Source organism: Ixodes scapularis, unplaced genomic scaffold, assembly GCF_016920785.2.
Source record: "Ixodes scapularis isolate PalLabHiFi unplaced genomic scaffold, ASM1692078v2 PGA_scaffold1__304_contigs__length_218370807, whole genome shotgun sequence".
Classification (NCBI taxonomy): domain Eukaryota; kingdom Metazoa; phylum Arthropoda; class Arachnida; order Ixodida; family Ixodidae; genus Ixodes; species Ixodes scapularis.
Window position 1 is genome coordinate 58,733,796 of NW_024609846.1, and position 13,253 is coordinate 58,747,048.

The window sequence follows — 13,253 nt, forward strand, 5'->3', positions numbered from 1 at the left end:
AAGAATACAGTGGAAACTCAGCTTCGAGCATGTAATCGTTGTCTTCCACCGTTGTTTTTTCCCTTTTTTTTTCCTTTGCGCGTAATTACGAGGTGCCGAAGGGTTACGAACGTAGAAAAGAGTGTTGTACTGGATTCTTAACCTTTTGCTGGCTATAGCAATACTCGTTTATAAGTGTTGTCTTATTTTGAAAACCGCTTGAACTCTTTTTTTAGTTAGTCTTCTACTTTTTTTAAAATATGGGACGAATATTACGTACAATGCACACCATTAAGTGGCACTAAATGAATAGCCAATAAATGCGACCCTAAGTTTAACTTCGCAAGTTTTGTAAGGGGGGTATGAGGATTATTGTCCTAGAATTTACGAGGTAATCAACACGGAAATCGAAATCAGTGACTATAGGCCAGGAAATGTTATTTGGTACTCGGGAGGAGTTAGAAGAGAAGGAAAAAAATAAAGGATTTATCACTGGCATACAGTTTCTCTGTAAGATACATTTTGTCCGGTATTTAAAGGGACACTGACAGGGTATTTATGCTCGCTGAGGTTTTTAGTTGTACGTGACATATGAGAGCTCAACTACCCAGAACAGAATTTGCGGCTCGAAATTCGGTTTCTTTCCGCCCGAAAACCGCCGATCAAGAACTGGCCGGTTCGAGTCCCGCTCACTCTCTTTTTCGCGGTCACGGGCCGTTTTCTAAGGTATCGATGCGACCACCAAATTTAATCGAAGTCGTGGGTCACTGAAGGCACACACTCAATATTAAAAATAGAAAAAAAATATGAAACCCATTTTTTGTGGCTTCTAAAAAGCTGTAAATACGTTGATTGAAAAAAAAAGTTCCACAGACAACCGGAAGCAGTCTGTGCGTTCGTCGTTTCGCGTATCGTGGGACTCGCGGGGACGGCGATGGCAGCGTACGACGGGCGTGGGACCTCTATTTCGGAACTGTCGTTCGCGGTACCGGCGAATGATGTCTACCGTTAAAAGAGAAATTTGGGACTGATCAAAAGAATTGGTATTCATCCTATACGACACGCCCGGCCACCAAGCCGATTTGCACGAAGACGTCGCCGAGCCGTCGCTCCCTTCTCGTGGCTGAAGACATCGCTCGCGCAAACGTCAAGCACGACGTGTCTACTTCGAGTTCAATATGCACGCGTACGATTTTTTTACCAGGTGCGAATGTCCCCAAAGCGTGGTGCTTCCCGACTTCGACCCGGGAGTGCTTTTGCTAGAGAAAAATCGACAGCAAACTTTCCAACTTACAGTTTACCGGCTGAATTATTACTGAGGAAAGAGATCCACCAGAAAAGTGGTGCCCCAGTAGCTCAGTCGGAAAGGCGTCCGGTTCACACGCGGTAGCACCGGGTTCGATCCCCCGTAAAACTTTCTTTTTTTTTTTTTTTCAAGCATTTTCTGATGTTTACATATATATATATATATATATATATATATATATATATATATATATATATATATATATATATATATATATATATATATATATATATATATATATATATTACAATCATCACTGAAGAAACAAACAAAAAAATAACAAACTAATGTTGTGGACGATACTTCGCTGAATTAAATGGTATGGGATTTCCGTTTTGACACCTGCGAGCTCAATGTAATCACTTTCCACAAAATGCAAGGAGCATATAAATCAGGTAACGTCCGCTTTCCGAGGTGCCCGTATATGTTCTACAGGAATTGCAGCCAGCCGTTGGTCCCGATCTCGTTGATCTTTCGGAAACTCTGTCGCACAATGGCACTTTTTTTTCGGATGCAGGAAATGTGAGCCAGCTGTTCGCGCAACATCTTGGGTGTATTCTTTTCGGAGCCGATCATGGAAATTCACCACGGGCACTCACTACTCATCTCCAACTCCTCAATGTACAAAACAACTCATATTGGAGTACAGAACAACGAGCGGAACAAACATAACTGCAAAAAAATCGCACGGCGAGCAGTTCCCGCACGCCGCATCGCACGCCGCATGTTCTGTCGTCTGCTACCGGAGAGGAGAAAAAAAAAAAAAAAAAGCACGGTCGGGTGTAGCCACGTGACTTCCGCCACTCACTCTCTTCTCTCCACTTCTCCGACCTACGTCGGGTTTCGGTTTCGGTTTCGAGGAGTTGCGTCTTCTGCCTTTATTAAAAAAAATACGCTATTCTGTTGCAAAATATTGATTGGGTAGTCCTCCGACACCATAATGAAGCGCCTGGCAAAAAATAAAAAAATGTTTTGAGGGGGTGTCAGTGTCCCTTTAAAGAAGCTTTCAAACGTTTAGCGACTATATATTTTTTAAAAGAAGAAATGATGCGGGTCAACAAATATTTTTCCATCAACTATCTGTCCCTTTGAAGAATGAAACAGTGTGGAGATAGAAACATCAGCAGAAGTGTATTCAAAATGTCAGAACTTCCCTTAAAACGGTTTGTTTTACCTAGTGCGTGCAGTTTCATATAAACTTTCAGTGAAACTTCCTTTTTTTGTCGAAGGAATTTGCCAGGTTTTCATAATGCCCGTAAAATATTCCCATGGTACTCTCTAGTCTACCCTTTTTTTGTGTGTCCGAAGGTGTACGACCTGGCCGAGGAGGTTCGAGATGCCTTCGCCGTCTTGATCGATCTCAACACCTGGATGGATCCCGAAACCAAAGACAGAGCAAGGCAGAAGGTGATGCGAACCTATCTCCAACATTTTTTGTCGCACCGTTTGGTTGTCATCGCTTGGTTGAATACAACCAAGCTAACTAAAAAAAAAAAAAACAAGAAAAAAAAAAGAAGACAAAAAAAAAAAAAAAACAAGCAAAAAAAAAAACGTAGGTTGTATTGATTTTAGGGCATTTCATATCACCCCACACCCAATGATATTGCTTGCATTCGGCGATAATAAATTTTCAGGGCATATCACAGAAGCCTGAAACGTAAAAAAAAGAAGAAATAAGCCACTCTCTGCATTTCTTAAACTGTCAGTACCTATAATACAAGGTGTTGCCAAAAAAAAATTTACTTTAAAAAATGAAAGCCGTTTATACAACTCCCTGTAACGTCGAATTAGAGCGGAGCTATTGAGGAGGAGGAGGGAAGGATAATGAGGGGGAGGTATACTCCTCCTTCCTCCTCCTCACCTCCTCATCCTGTCTGCTACTCCTCCCTCCGAACGGCTTCGCCGTCGCCTCACGAGGATCACGTGACCTCATGGGGGTCACGTGACCCCCGTGAGGTCACGTGACGATGACGTAATCGCGATGACTTCATCGCCACTGATGACGTCATCGTCATCGTCACTTATAACGTGGTCAGTGACGTCACGCGTCCCATAATGCGCACCGCGCGGTTACGCAGACGGCGACGGCGACGCCACTCAAGCCGGAAACGGGCGCCTAAGAGCTGCGCTCTAAAATGAGCGGTTTATTGCTGAACACTCATTCTCCGCCCAAATGTAGCGATGGCGATCCGAACCAGATGCGAAAGTTTCAGAAGTTACCGGTATATTATTAAAAAGATAAGAGAGTTCCTGAAATCATCAATGGGAAAATGGCGACCGACGGAATTCTCGAATACATGAACCTGAATGGCGTCAGTTACCAAAAAACGGGCGAAAACAGACGCCATTTTCACCATCGAAATTTTCAGAACATCACTTATAAGTTATAGCTCTTGAATGAGATAACAGTTCTTAAACTTTGGTGCCTGGTTCGGAGCAAGAGCGCAACATTTGGGCGAAGAATGAGCGCGCAAAAAAACAAAACAAAACAAAAAACAAAAACAAAAAAAAACAATTTAACTTTTGAGAAAAAAAATTAGCGCAATTTTTTGGGAACACGTTTGGACACGTGTTTGTGCATGCCGGAATAAAGTAGGTATGCGCATATGGGGCCATGGAGTATGCGTTCATTGAAGCTTCGAAGTTTTTATTGTGTCGTTTGAAGACGTGTTATTTGCTTTGCACTTTGCTCTATTCACTGACGGTGCTTCCGGAAATCATTGATCGCCGTTGTTGCTGTGGGGGCCGAGGCGAATTTACATCGCCTTTAAGCCGAGTTGACACTGCTTATACATCATACAAAGGACAGCATGCAAGCAGATTCGTACGCGAGGCACGTCGAGATCCGTGCAGGGGCGTTTTTTTTTCTTTTGGGGGGGGGGGGGGGGGGCGGAAAATTTGTAACGATAATATTCACCATTCTTTCGAGTGCGCCGGGGGGTCCACCCATGTCAAAATGCCCTGCGTAAAAGGGGGGAGAGGGGCGGGGGTCGACTTTGAGTGAAAGGGGGGGGGGGGCGGCCATCCCCGTCGCCCCCCCCCCCCCCCCCTTGGATCCGCCCATGGATCCGTGCTTCGAATGCCGCATGGCAGCGAGTTCAAAGAGGAACAAGCACGCGGCATTCGAACCACGGATATCGCGGTGACTGGTGTCTACAAACTGTCTTTTGTATGATGTATGAGCAGTGTGATTCCGGCTTCAGACTCCAATTTGCCTACCTTCCTGCGAAGACTGAGAAGAGCCAATCGCTGCAACCAACGAAAAGAGTCTGTACGCTGGCACTGAGCATGACGTAAGCACGCTAAACGTCACGCTCAGCGTCACAACGCAGACTGTTTTTAACGTGAAGCGTTCTTTGGCTAGGCGTTCAACATTTCGCTAAGCCGAAAAGTGAAGCCTGGATAAAAGCGCGGCCGCGAGGCACGACATTGATTGGTTGACGGGTGGGAGGGGAAGGGGGAGGTGCTCGACGCTGATTGGTTAACGGTGAGGTCATGTGACTAGGGATGGTGTGAGGAGAAGAGGTAGGCGAGGAGGCGTTGTCAGAGAGGAGGAGTGGGATAGAACAACGCCGCCTAGAAGACAAGGCCGTAGTTGTTGCATCTTTGCGTCACCAGCAAAGGCCAGCGCCGGACAGATTGGAAACGAGTGCTCCGTCAGCGCTCGACTTCTACTCTTCGTCTCATCCTACAATGGACTAAAGGCCGAAGCTACGGGCCGCCAGGTACAATCACGTTCCACGCCAAACAATGACACGCTTAGCATTGGTTAGGCTTGGATGAATCATGCTCCGAATTCAAAAAACGCTGTGTCATTTTTATAGCTTCGATACTGCAAAGAGCCAGTACGTCGTGGCTTTTTTTTTTTTTCAATGTAAAAGTGCTGAGTCACTCATTGCTCGATCCGAACCACTGTTCGCCCATTCCCATCAGCGGTCCGAGACGCGGGCACCAATTCGTGCGTCGAAGCGAAATAGCACGCAACGTCTAAGTGGCTCGTCATTGGATCTGACGGTTCGTAGCTTCTGCCTTTAGTCCATCGTAGGGTGAGACGAAGTATAGTCAAGCTTAAGCCGAACGTTGACGCAATCGTTGTGTCCAATCTGTGCCCGGCGTTGGCCTTCACTGATGACGTCATCTTTATCAGCACTACGGCTTTGTTATTCAGGAGATGTTGTTTAAGAGGTTCTGCAAGATCATCAGGTTTATCATTTCAAGTGTACACACATGCCACGTGCTAAATTTTGTAATGATAAGTGACGTGAACGTATACGCGTCTGGCTGAAAAGGCTAGACGTGCTGCTAAACGTTTGTATAAACGTTTGTGAGGCTAGGAAGCTAGGACGTTTCGCGTATGCAACACAATTGCCTAGCAATTGGCCATATGTTTCCTTTTTTTTTAAATTTCCACGCACATTTGAAGCCTCTCCATTTACCGAGCTCTGTCCGTGGATAGCAGCGATTGGCTCTCGATCCTAAGTGTTGTGCGGAGAAGTAGCCACACCAGATTCTTTAGAGTGAGTACGCGTAGGCAGTTAGTTCATCGTCATCAGGGATTGTATTTGATAACTATGACCTTATAAGATACCACGAAAGGAAACCAAAACCGAAACGGTGACCGCAAATGAATTTGCGTGCGTTCTCGAAGGTCACCGCACATTTGGTTAGAAAATGTGCTCCCAGTAGTTATACAGATGAAGGGAAAGGAAACATAAATGCCGAGCGCTAATGTGTAATGCCTTCCCTTATAAAAAATATTCCTTTTTTTATACCAGTTTGCTCCTTACGCTTTGTGGGCTGAAGATTTAACCCAGGCACGACGCATCTGGCGATAGGCGTTACGTTTAGCTTTCTGCGCCTCGACAGTGATCTTAGCTCAACATACGCATGCGGTATAAAACAAATCCGCTCAAATAAAAAAAAAAAAAAAAAAAAACTGCGCGTAGCGCGATTGATTTTCTTCTTCTTATGTTTAGTTAAAATAGTAAAAAAAATTGTTAAAACTATGAAAAAGTTGATATGTCTACTACTGAGGTTTTCAGGGTTCCTTATGAATATTCGTTAATTTCTTGCATGCCCCCTTCATTGTTTTGTAGCTCCACTACCTCCAGCTGAACATTGGCTATCCCCCATGGATCAGAAGCGACCGAGACCTGGACGAGTACTACAAGGACGTACGTCACGGACGCGTCATTTCCCGCCAATTCACTTCTTTGAACGCAAGAAACGCCCAACAGATTTCTCGATCACTTTTGGTTTTCAGCTACCAGACCTGAGGAAGGAGGAGTTCTTTGTGAGCCTCTTGCGAACTCTCCGGGTCTACAGTCGCATTCAGTTCTCCAGGCTGAGGAAGTTCAAGAGGTCGCTCGACTTCGGGTGCGTTGTGGAATGTTCTTTCTTGGCTGCTCATGTGCGCTGTGTTTACGTTGTAATACGGCCCACGCCATACTTCTCAAAATCGCGCAGTTTGTTTCCGGCGTGAGGTGTTGTGAGTGGTTGGTACTCCAACAGATTACTGACGGGTGTTTCTCCTCAGATGGTACCCGAGCACGGTGGATGGCTCCATGTATTACAGCCACCTGGGAAACTACTTGCGTGAGTTTGGTCATAAAGCTTTGAGATCGTTGTTTACGCTGCACTCTGTTCAATTGACAGAACGTGGAAAGTTATTAAAACTAAATAGCAGGCTTTGTTTTTTATGTTTTTAACAAATAAAATAGTTTTAATTAAAAAAGGTAGTATTCCGTGGCAGAAAGTACGTCCCAACTCTATAAATACAAATAAAATTCAGGAATCATTAGATGCCTCAGCTTCTATTCCAGTCCTCATCACCAGTCTGCGAACATCTTGTTTTGAATGAAACGAGCCTCCTCTCAGTTTTGTAAAATGTACCGTCTGTTTTTCAGTTTTACCCGTGGATTACCTGCAGTTCCCATTTTTTCTGCTTGAAATGCCCCCGTAAGTTTGTTGGATACATTTTTTTTTTGTGGTTGTATCGTTTCGTAAGCCTGTTTTAGTTTTTTTTTTTTTATCTGAAAATGGTGTGTGCATGTAGAGTCACGTATTCATTGTAGTCTTGATTGTAATTTTATTTTAACATAAGACCTCAAAGTGCCGCATGCAATTTATTACTTATAAACGAAAAGTATTAACGAATGACCTGAATTTGTTTGCTGTATCAGCAACTGAGTCAAAACAATTTCTGCGCTTTATAGGCGTTTGCACGTTCAGTTTACCTATTTACCTCCTCCACGTACTTGATAATGATGGGAAAGGAATGTAAAACGTATTAATCTACCTGTCCTGGACGTGTAAATACTCGAGACAATGTTAAACTACATTCAGTCGCTTGATTACCCTCCTTTTTTTTTAGACCCATCAACTTCGGAGCGATTGGCTCTATCCTCGGCGAAGAACTCACGCATGGCTTCGGAGAACACGGTTGGTAACTCCGCCACATGATGAACATAAATATTCATTGTCCGTTTTAAAATTGAAAATTATTGTGGACGACAGTTTAAGAAAAGGCGTAATGCAATCTCATTAGCTCAGAAGCAATAACAAGAAGCTCTGAAACTCGTCACGCTCTGAATTGCTTCAGCTGTCTGTGACTATGGAGGTTTTGGTACTGCGACTGCATATTACAGGTTTGCCGTAACACACCTGAAAGCATTTGAGCATTTTTTCCCTAAAGGCTCGTGCACACAATTGCGACTCCTTAGATCCGTGTGCCTTAAAGGCCCGTCCGCACACTTGCGACCGACTTTGAGGCAACCTGTTTTTAAGCCTTCTGGGACTTGGTTCACACCCCTGCGACCGACTACGACTGATTCCGACGCAACCAGCTTTTAAGCCGCTTACGACCGCCATCGCTGCTGCTGCGCATGCCTGTCGTAAGCAGTCCCAAGAGGCTTAAAGACAGGTTGCGTCGGTGTCGGTCGCAAGTGTCTGAACCAGCCTTTAAAGACTATGCGGGGAGCAAGTCGTCTGCTTCTTCCGCAGGGGTTGCGGTGACGACAGAATGACGCCGAGTTCCGATCGGCTTGGATTGAAAGGATAGTGGGTAGACCTCAATGCTAGATGCTTTAAAATTTCCATCCACTATTTTTTTTTTCAATCAGCCAATAAGAGCTTGGCATTCTGACATCGTGGCAACCCCAGTGAAAGAAGCAGACGAACTTGCGCTCCGCATTAACATCTCTGACGACGAGAGAATACACTGGCGCCGTCTATCGAGTAGCCGTGGAACACTTTCAGTGTCTGCACGTTTACTAGTTTTTCATGCGTCATTCTTTCATTCTTGGCTTGAAATAACTTTTGAGAATGTTATAAACGGCCATCTCTCATAGGTATAGTACGTACATTTGATCTCGCAAGTACAGGAAGACCTACGTTCTAGCGGAAATTCCAGGGTCAACTCATAGATGGAGCCAGCGTGGTAGTGTTTTCTTCGTGGTTTCTCGTCCTAAGGGATTTAAGAGGTCTTAAGGCACTAAGTCTTAAGAAAACGTGAGTGTGTGAACGAACCTTAAGATTTGTTGCTATTTTTACTTGTGTTGGTGTACCTGAAAATTCGAACAAGAGATTCACCCTCTGCTCAAAAGAATTGATCGGTGAACTCCCGCATAGCCTCCTATGGACCTTTGCACAAATAGCTTTCTGGCCGCCGCCATTTTTCGACTCGAGCCTATCAGCCAGAAATTTCTGCCACATGCCTGAGCAGTGAAAAGCCGGTCAGCGGGGCTCCCCACCTGAATTGTGAATCCGAAGTTTGTCGGCTTTTCTTGAAACCTTTTAATTTATGAGCCTGTTCAGGATGCTTACCCTTTCCGTCTTATCTTCCACTGTGAGAACCAGGGAATACCATAACTCGCAGTCTACTCGGCCTTCGCAAGAAACGAACGAAGAGAGCGAACGTCAAGCAGCCCGCGACGTGGGCCGTTCGACGTTCTTGAAGAATTATTTCCGTGTTGATTATCCCGAAAAACCTCCCGGGCTATGTTCCCGGTCTTCGCAAGAAATAACTGATAAAGTCGGGTCCGGAGTATGGGGGTGGAATAGAAACGTTTGTTTATTTACTTTGGTGCTGTGCAAAAAAGCAGCTCTCTTCAAAACTCGCCCCAAAACTAGCCGGATTCCGTCTGATTGTCGTGAAGTGACTATCGTCGACACTGTATATTTGATATGTTGTGTTTTTGAGACCTTTCTGAAATCCTGCTCGGACAACGCGGCACCGTGGGGTACGTACAGTATATGTCGTTCGATTAATGAGAACTCGTTGAATTTCATGTTGTGAGTGGGGAATACCCGCGCAGTTCGGCTATGCTGTGCAGTTAAATATTTTCGACAGATATGACCTTTGTAGATTGAGACGCTGAGTGTATGGTGCCGTAAAAAGATCAACATAAATTGAAACAGACATTCCAGTTTCATTTGTTCTGTCGCGCATGGGCCCATTAGAAATAGATTGTTTGTTTTCGTTCCCAAAAATAGAACAACGCTTTCTTCAGAACTTCGAGAAATTCTATTCGCCATAGAACACACACACACACACACACACACACACACACACACACACACACACACACACACACACACACGCACACGCACACGCACACGCACACGCACGCACGCACGCACGCACGCACACACACACACACACACACACACACACACACACACACACACACACACACACACACACGCGCGCGCGCGCGCGCGCGCGCGCGCGCGCGCACACGCACACGCACGCACGCACGCACGCACGCACACACGCGGGCACACACGCGCGCACACACACACATATAAAATTAAAAAGAAACCGGTAATTTAGTCGCCACCAGTGTCCGGAATCGCGCATATACGCAGGCTGCCACAGCCCATTGACGAGAAAACCCACAGCCCAGCGCAGTCGGGCAACACTGATGTACACTCTCACAACCAGAGACGCACGCTGTAAATCGCTTCGTTTGAGACTGCCGCTGAAAAGTTCTACGGGGAAAACCTGCGAATGCGACGCCAGAACCGACCGCCAATCACTGGCAGAGACTAAGTGACGGAACATGACAGCAGAAATCGAAGTTCACTTTCCCTAGACCTTTGCAAAAAGAGCGCTCTGGCCGCCGCCATTTTGCGAATCGAGCGACCCCTATCAACCAGAAATTTCTGGCACCCGCCTGAGCTGTGGAAACCCGGTCAGCGTGACTCCCCACCTGCATTTTGCTTTCGGAGTTCGCCGGCTATTCTTGGAAGTTTTTACTTATACATAATGACATATACACAGTCATTATGTATAACTAAAACCAACTAGCCCAACTTTCTACTTTATTAAAGTTTTTACTTCATTCGCCTGTTTAGGATGCTTACCTTTTGTATGTTATCTTCTACTTTGAAAACCAGAGAGTACCAGGGCTCGTAGCCTGCTCGGCCTTCACAGGAAACGAACGAAGAGAGCGAACGTCAAGCAGCCCACGACGCAGGCAGTTCGACGTTCTTGGAGGATTATTTCCGTTGAGATAATCTCCAAAAAGCCTTCCCGGCTGTGTTCCGAGTCTTCGCAAAAACTAGGAATAAGCACGTTCGTTCATTTGCTTTGAAGCTGTGCAAAAAAAGAGCTCCCGTCTACATGTTTCCCAAAACACGCCGGATTCCGTCCGATCGTCGTGAAGTGACTATCGTCGACACTGTATATTGGATATGCTGTGTTATTTGAGACCTTTCTCAATTCCTGTTCGGATAAACGCGCCACCGTGGGGTACGTACAATATATTTTTTGTTCGATTGATGAGACTCGTTGCATTTTATGTTGTGGGCGGGGAATATCCATACAGAACGGATATCCTGTGTGGTCAAATATTTTGACCTTTATAGATTGACACGGCTGAGTGTGCGGTGCCGTAAAACAGTGAACATAAAATGAAACAAACATTCCAGTTGCATTTGTTCTGTCGCGGACGGACTCACCAAAACAGCTTTCATTTCTTTGTTTTTGTTTCCAAAAATAGAGCACTGCTTTCTTAAAGACTTCTATAAATTATGTTCGCCACAGAACACAATATAAAAAAGAAAACACAGCAATTCAGCCGCCAGCAGCGTCTGGAATTGCGCCTACGCAGGCTGCCACAGCCCACTGTCGAGAAACTCCACAGCTCAGCGCAGTCGGGCAACACTGACGTACACTCTCAAAACCAGGGACACGCGCTGTAAATCGCTTCGTTCGAGACTGCCACTGGAAAGGTCTATAGGGAGCTATATGACTCTTTTGGGGTCCCGCTTGATCTCTCCTAGGAGCCATGTATGACGACCGAGGGAAGTTGGTGGAGTGGTGGACCCGCTCGACGCACCGAAAGTACGTCACGGGTGCCCGCTGCATCTCGGAGCAATACGACCTGTACAACAACCCGGTGACGGGAAGGAAGGTGAGGCCGTGTTCTCAGCCGCTTTGTAGTTTAGTGCAGGACGTTCATTGAAACAGAGCTTTATTGGAAGGGTCTTTACAATTGAATAAACGCGGACTACACGCCTTTTACGCGAGGGCGCAACCATCTTGAATATCGCCACTTCTGGTATGCGTTGAAACATCGTTTGGACTCCACTACGCTCGGAGGTGTTCACGAAAAATGCGTGATTGTCGCACATTCTTGTTTTGCCTTACCTATATTTTCTCGCATATTTCAGGCTGAAATGTCTTATCATTTTGTTTCGTCCCGTACACCAGATTTGGAACCCACGTGACTCAAAAAAAAAAAGGAAAAAAAAAAGTCTGTTGTACAAAAGAGGCAGGGAAAGCACTGTTCTAATTCGGAAAGTGCTAGTGATAAACGAAACGGAGAACTGTCTCATAACCTCCTCTATACTCGCAGAGCCTGGCAGTTCGACGACGAAGCCATAGAGTGCACGGTCGCAGATTTGGAGCGCGAGGACCTGGTAGCACAGAGCATTTCTCGGGGAACCTGTACGTCAACGGACAGATTTTGCAGTGGCGAGGAACCGAAACATGGTTTTCAAACCCGACGAAAAAAGAAGCTGTAGCACGAAGTACGCGAGCAGCACGAGCGGACATTCCATCGATCGAGAGACGTGTTTCGGCGTCTCGCCGCAGCGGGGCGCCTGTCACGTGGCCCTCCTCTCATCCGTTGTCTGCCGCCCTTTACTTTTCAATTTCGGCGGCCGCTTTTCGTGGCGATCTGCGAGGCTTTGTCAGTATAGGGAGTATTCACTGGCGGCCATATCGGTGTGCGCTGCTGCTGAGCGCGTGCTGACGGCGAGCTTCCGCAGTCCTTTTGGAGCGTGCATTTAGCACCATCAAGGTTGCCGGTCTTAGCAGGCTATTAATGTGAGCTCGTTCTGAGCATGCGCTCTAAACATCGCCCTCAAATATGGCGTCCAGTAAACACCTCCTATAGAGGAGGCTATGACTGTCCTCATCTTTTTTTCTTGAATGGTATGCTGACTACAGTCGGTGACAGGTTAACAGCGCAGTAGATTTTCTGCTCCAGGCGCGAGTTTTCTGTCCTTGATATCAATTTGTCGCAGGCGCCTCCACAGCAAAACAGAGGGCATCTAGCGGGAAAACAGTGAACTGGCCAGAACAGGTCCCTTCGCAATTTTGTGTTCATCTTTTGTGGCTTCCGGGATTGCACGTATTCGGCGGCTGGCGCGACAGCCGCGGAGGTAAAGCTACGGAAGTTGCGTTGGTTGTGTCCAACGCAACGAAAACGGCAGCAATAACAAGACAGTTGGCAAAACCATGACCGATAATAACCTAAAGAATTGGTTCTCACTTGTGTAGGTCTAACACATGTCCCGGTGACTCTGTCGTCGTTACTGCCGTATCAGCGTGTTGCCTAGGTCGCTCGGAACGCAAGCTACGCAACCGCGTAAATCACGCACTTAGTTTTATCAACATTCATCAGCACGGCCGAAGCACAGTAGGTAATCCTTTCATCGGGGCAAACCATATTTTAAA

The 13,253-nt window shown here is 46.1% G+C and overlaps 1 protein-coding gene across 1 annotated transcript in view; it reads left to right on the forward strand.

Moving 5' to 3' along the window:
• Nucleotides 1-13,253, forward strand: part of LOC121045838 (neprilysin-1) — a 47,114-nt gene that overhangs the window by 19,630 nt on the left and 14,231 nt on the right. The window contains exons 11-17 of the mRNA XM_040499187.2: nucleotides 2,594-2,692; nucleotides 6,382-6,459; nucleotides 6,549-6,661; nucleotides 6,822-6,880; nucleotides 7,192-7,243; nucleotides 7,659-7,726; nucleotides 11,573-11,703. Coding sequence (XP_040355121.1) covers nucleotides 2,594-2,692; nucleotides 6,382-6,459; nucleotides 6,549-6,661; nucleotides 6,822-6,880; nucleotides 7,192-7,243; nucleotides 7,659-7,726; nucleotides 11,573-11,703 — 600 coding nt within the window. The remainder of the gene's footprint in view (nucleotides 1-2,593; nucleotides 2,693-6,381; nucleotides 6,460-6,548; nucleotides 6,662-6,821; nucleotides 6,881-7,191; nucleotides 7,244-7,658; nucleotides 7,727-11,572; nucleotides 11,704-13,253) is intronic.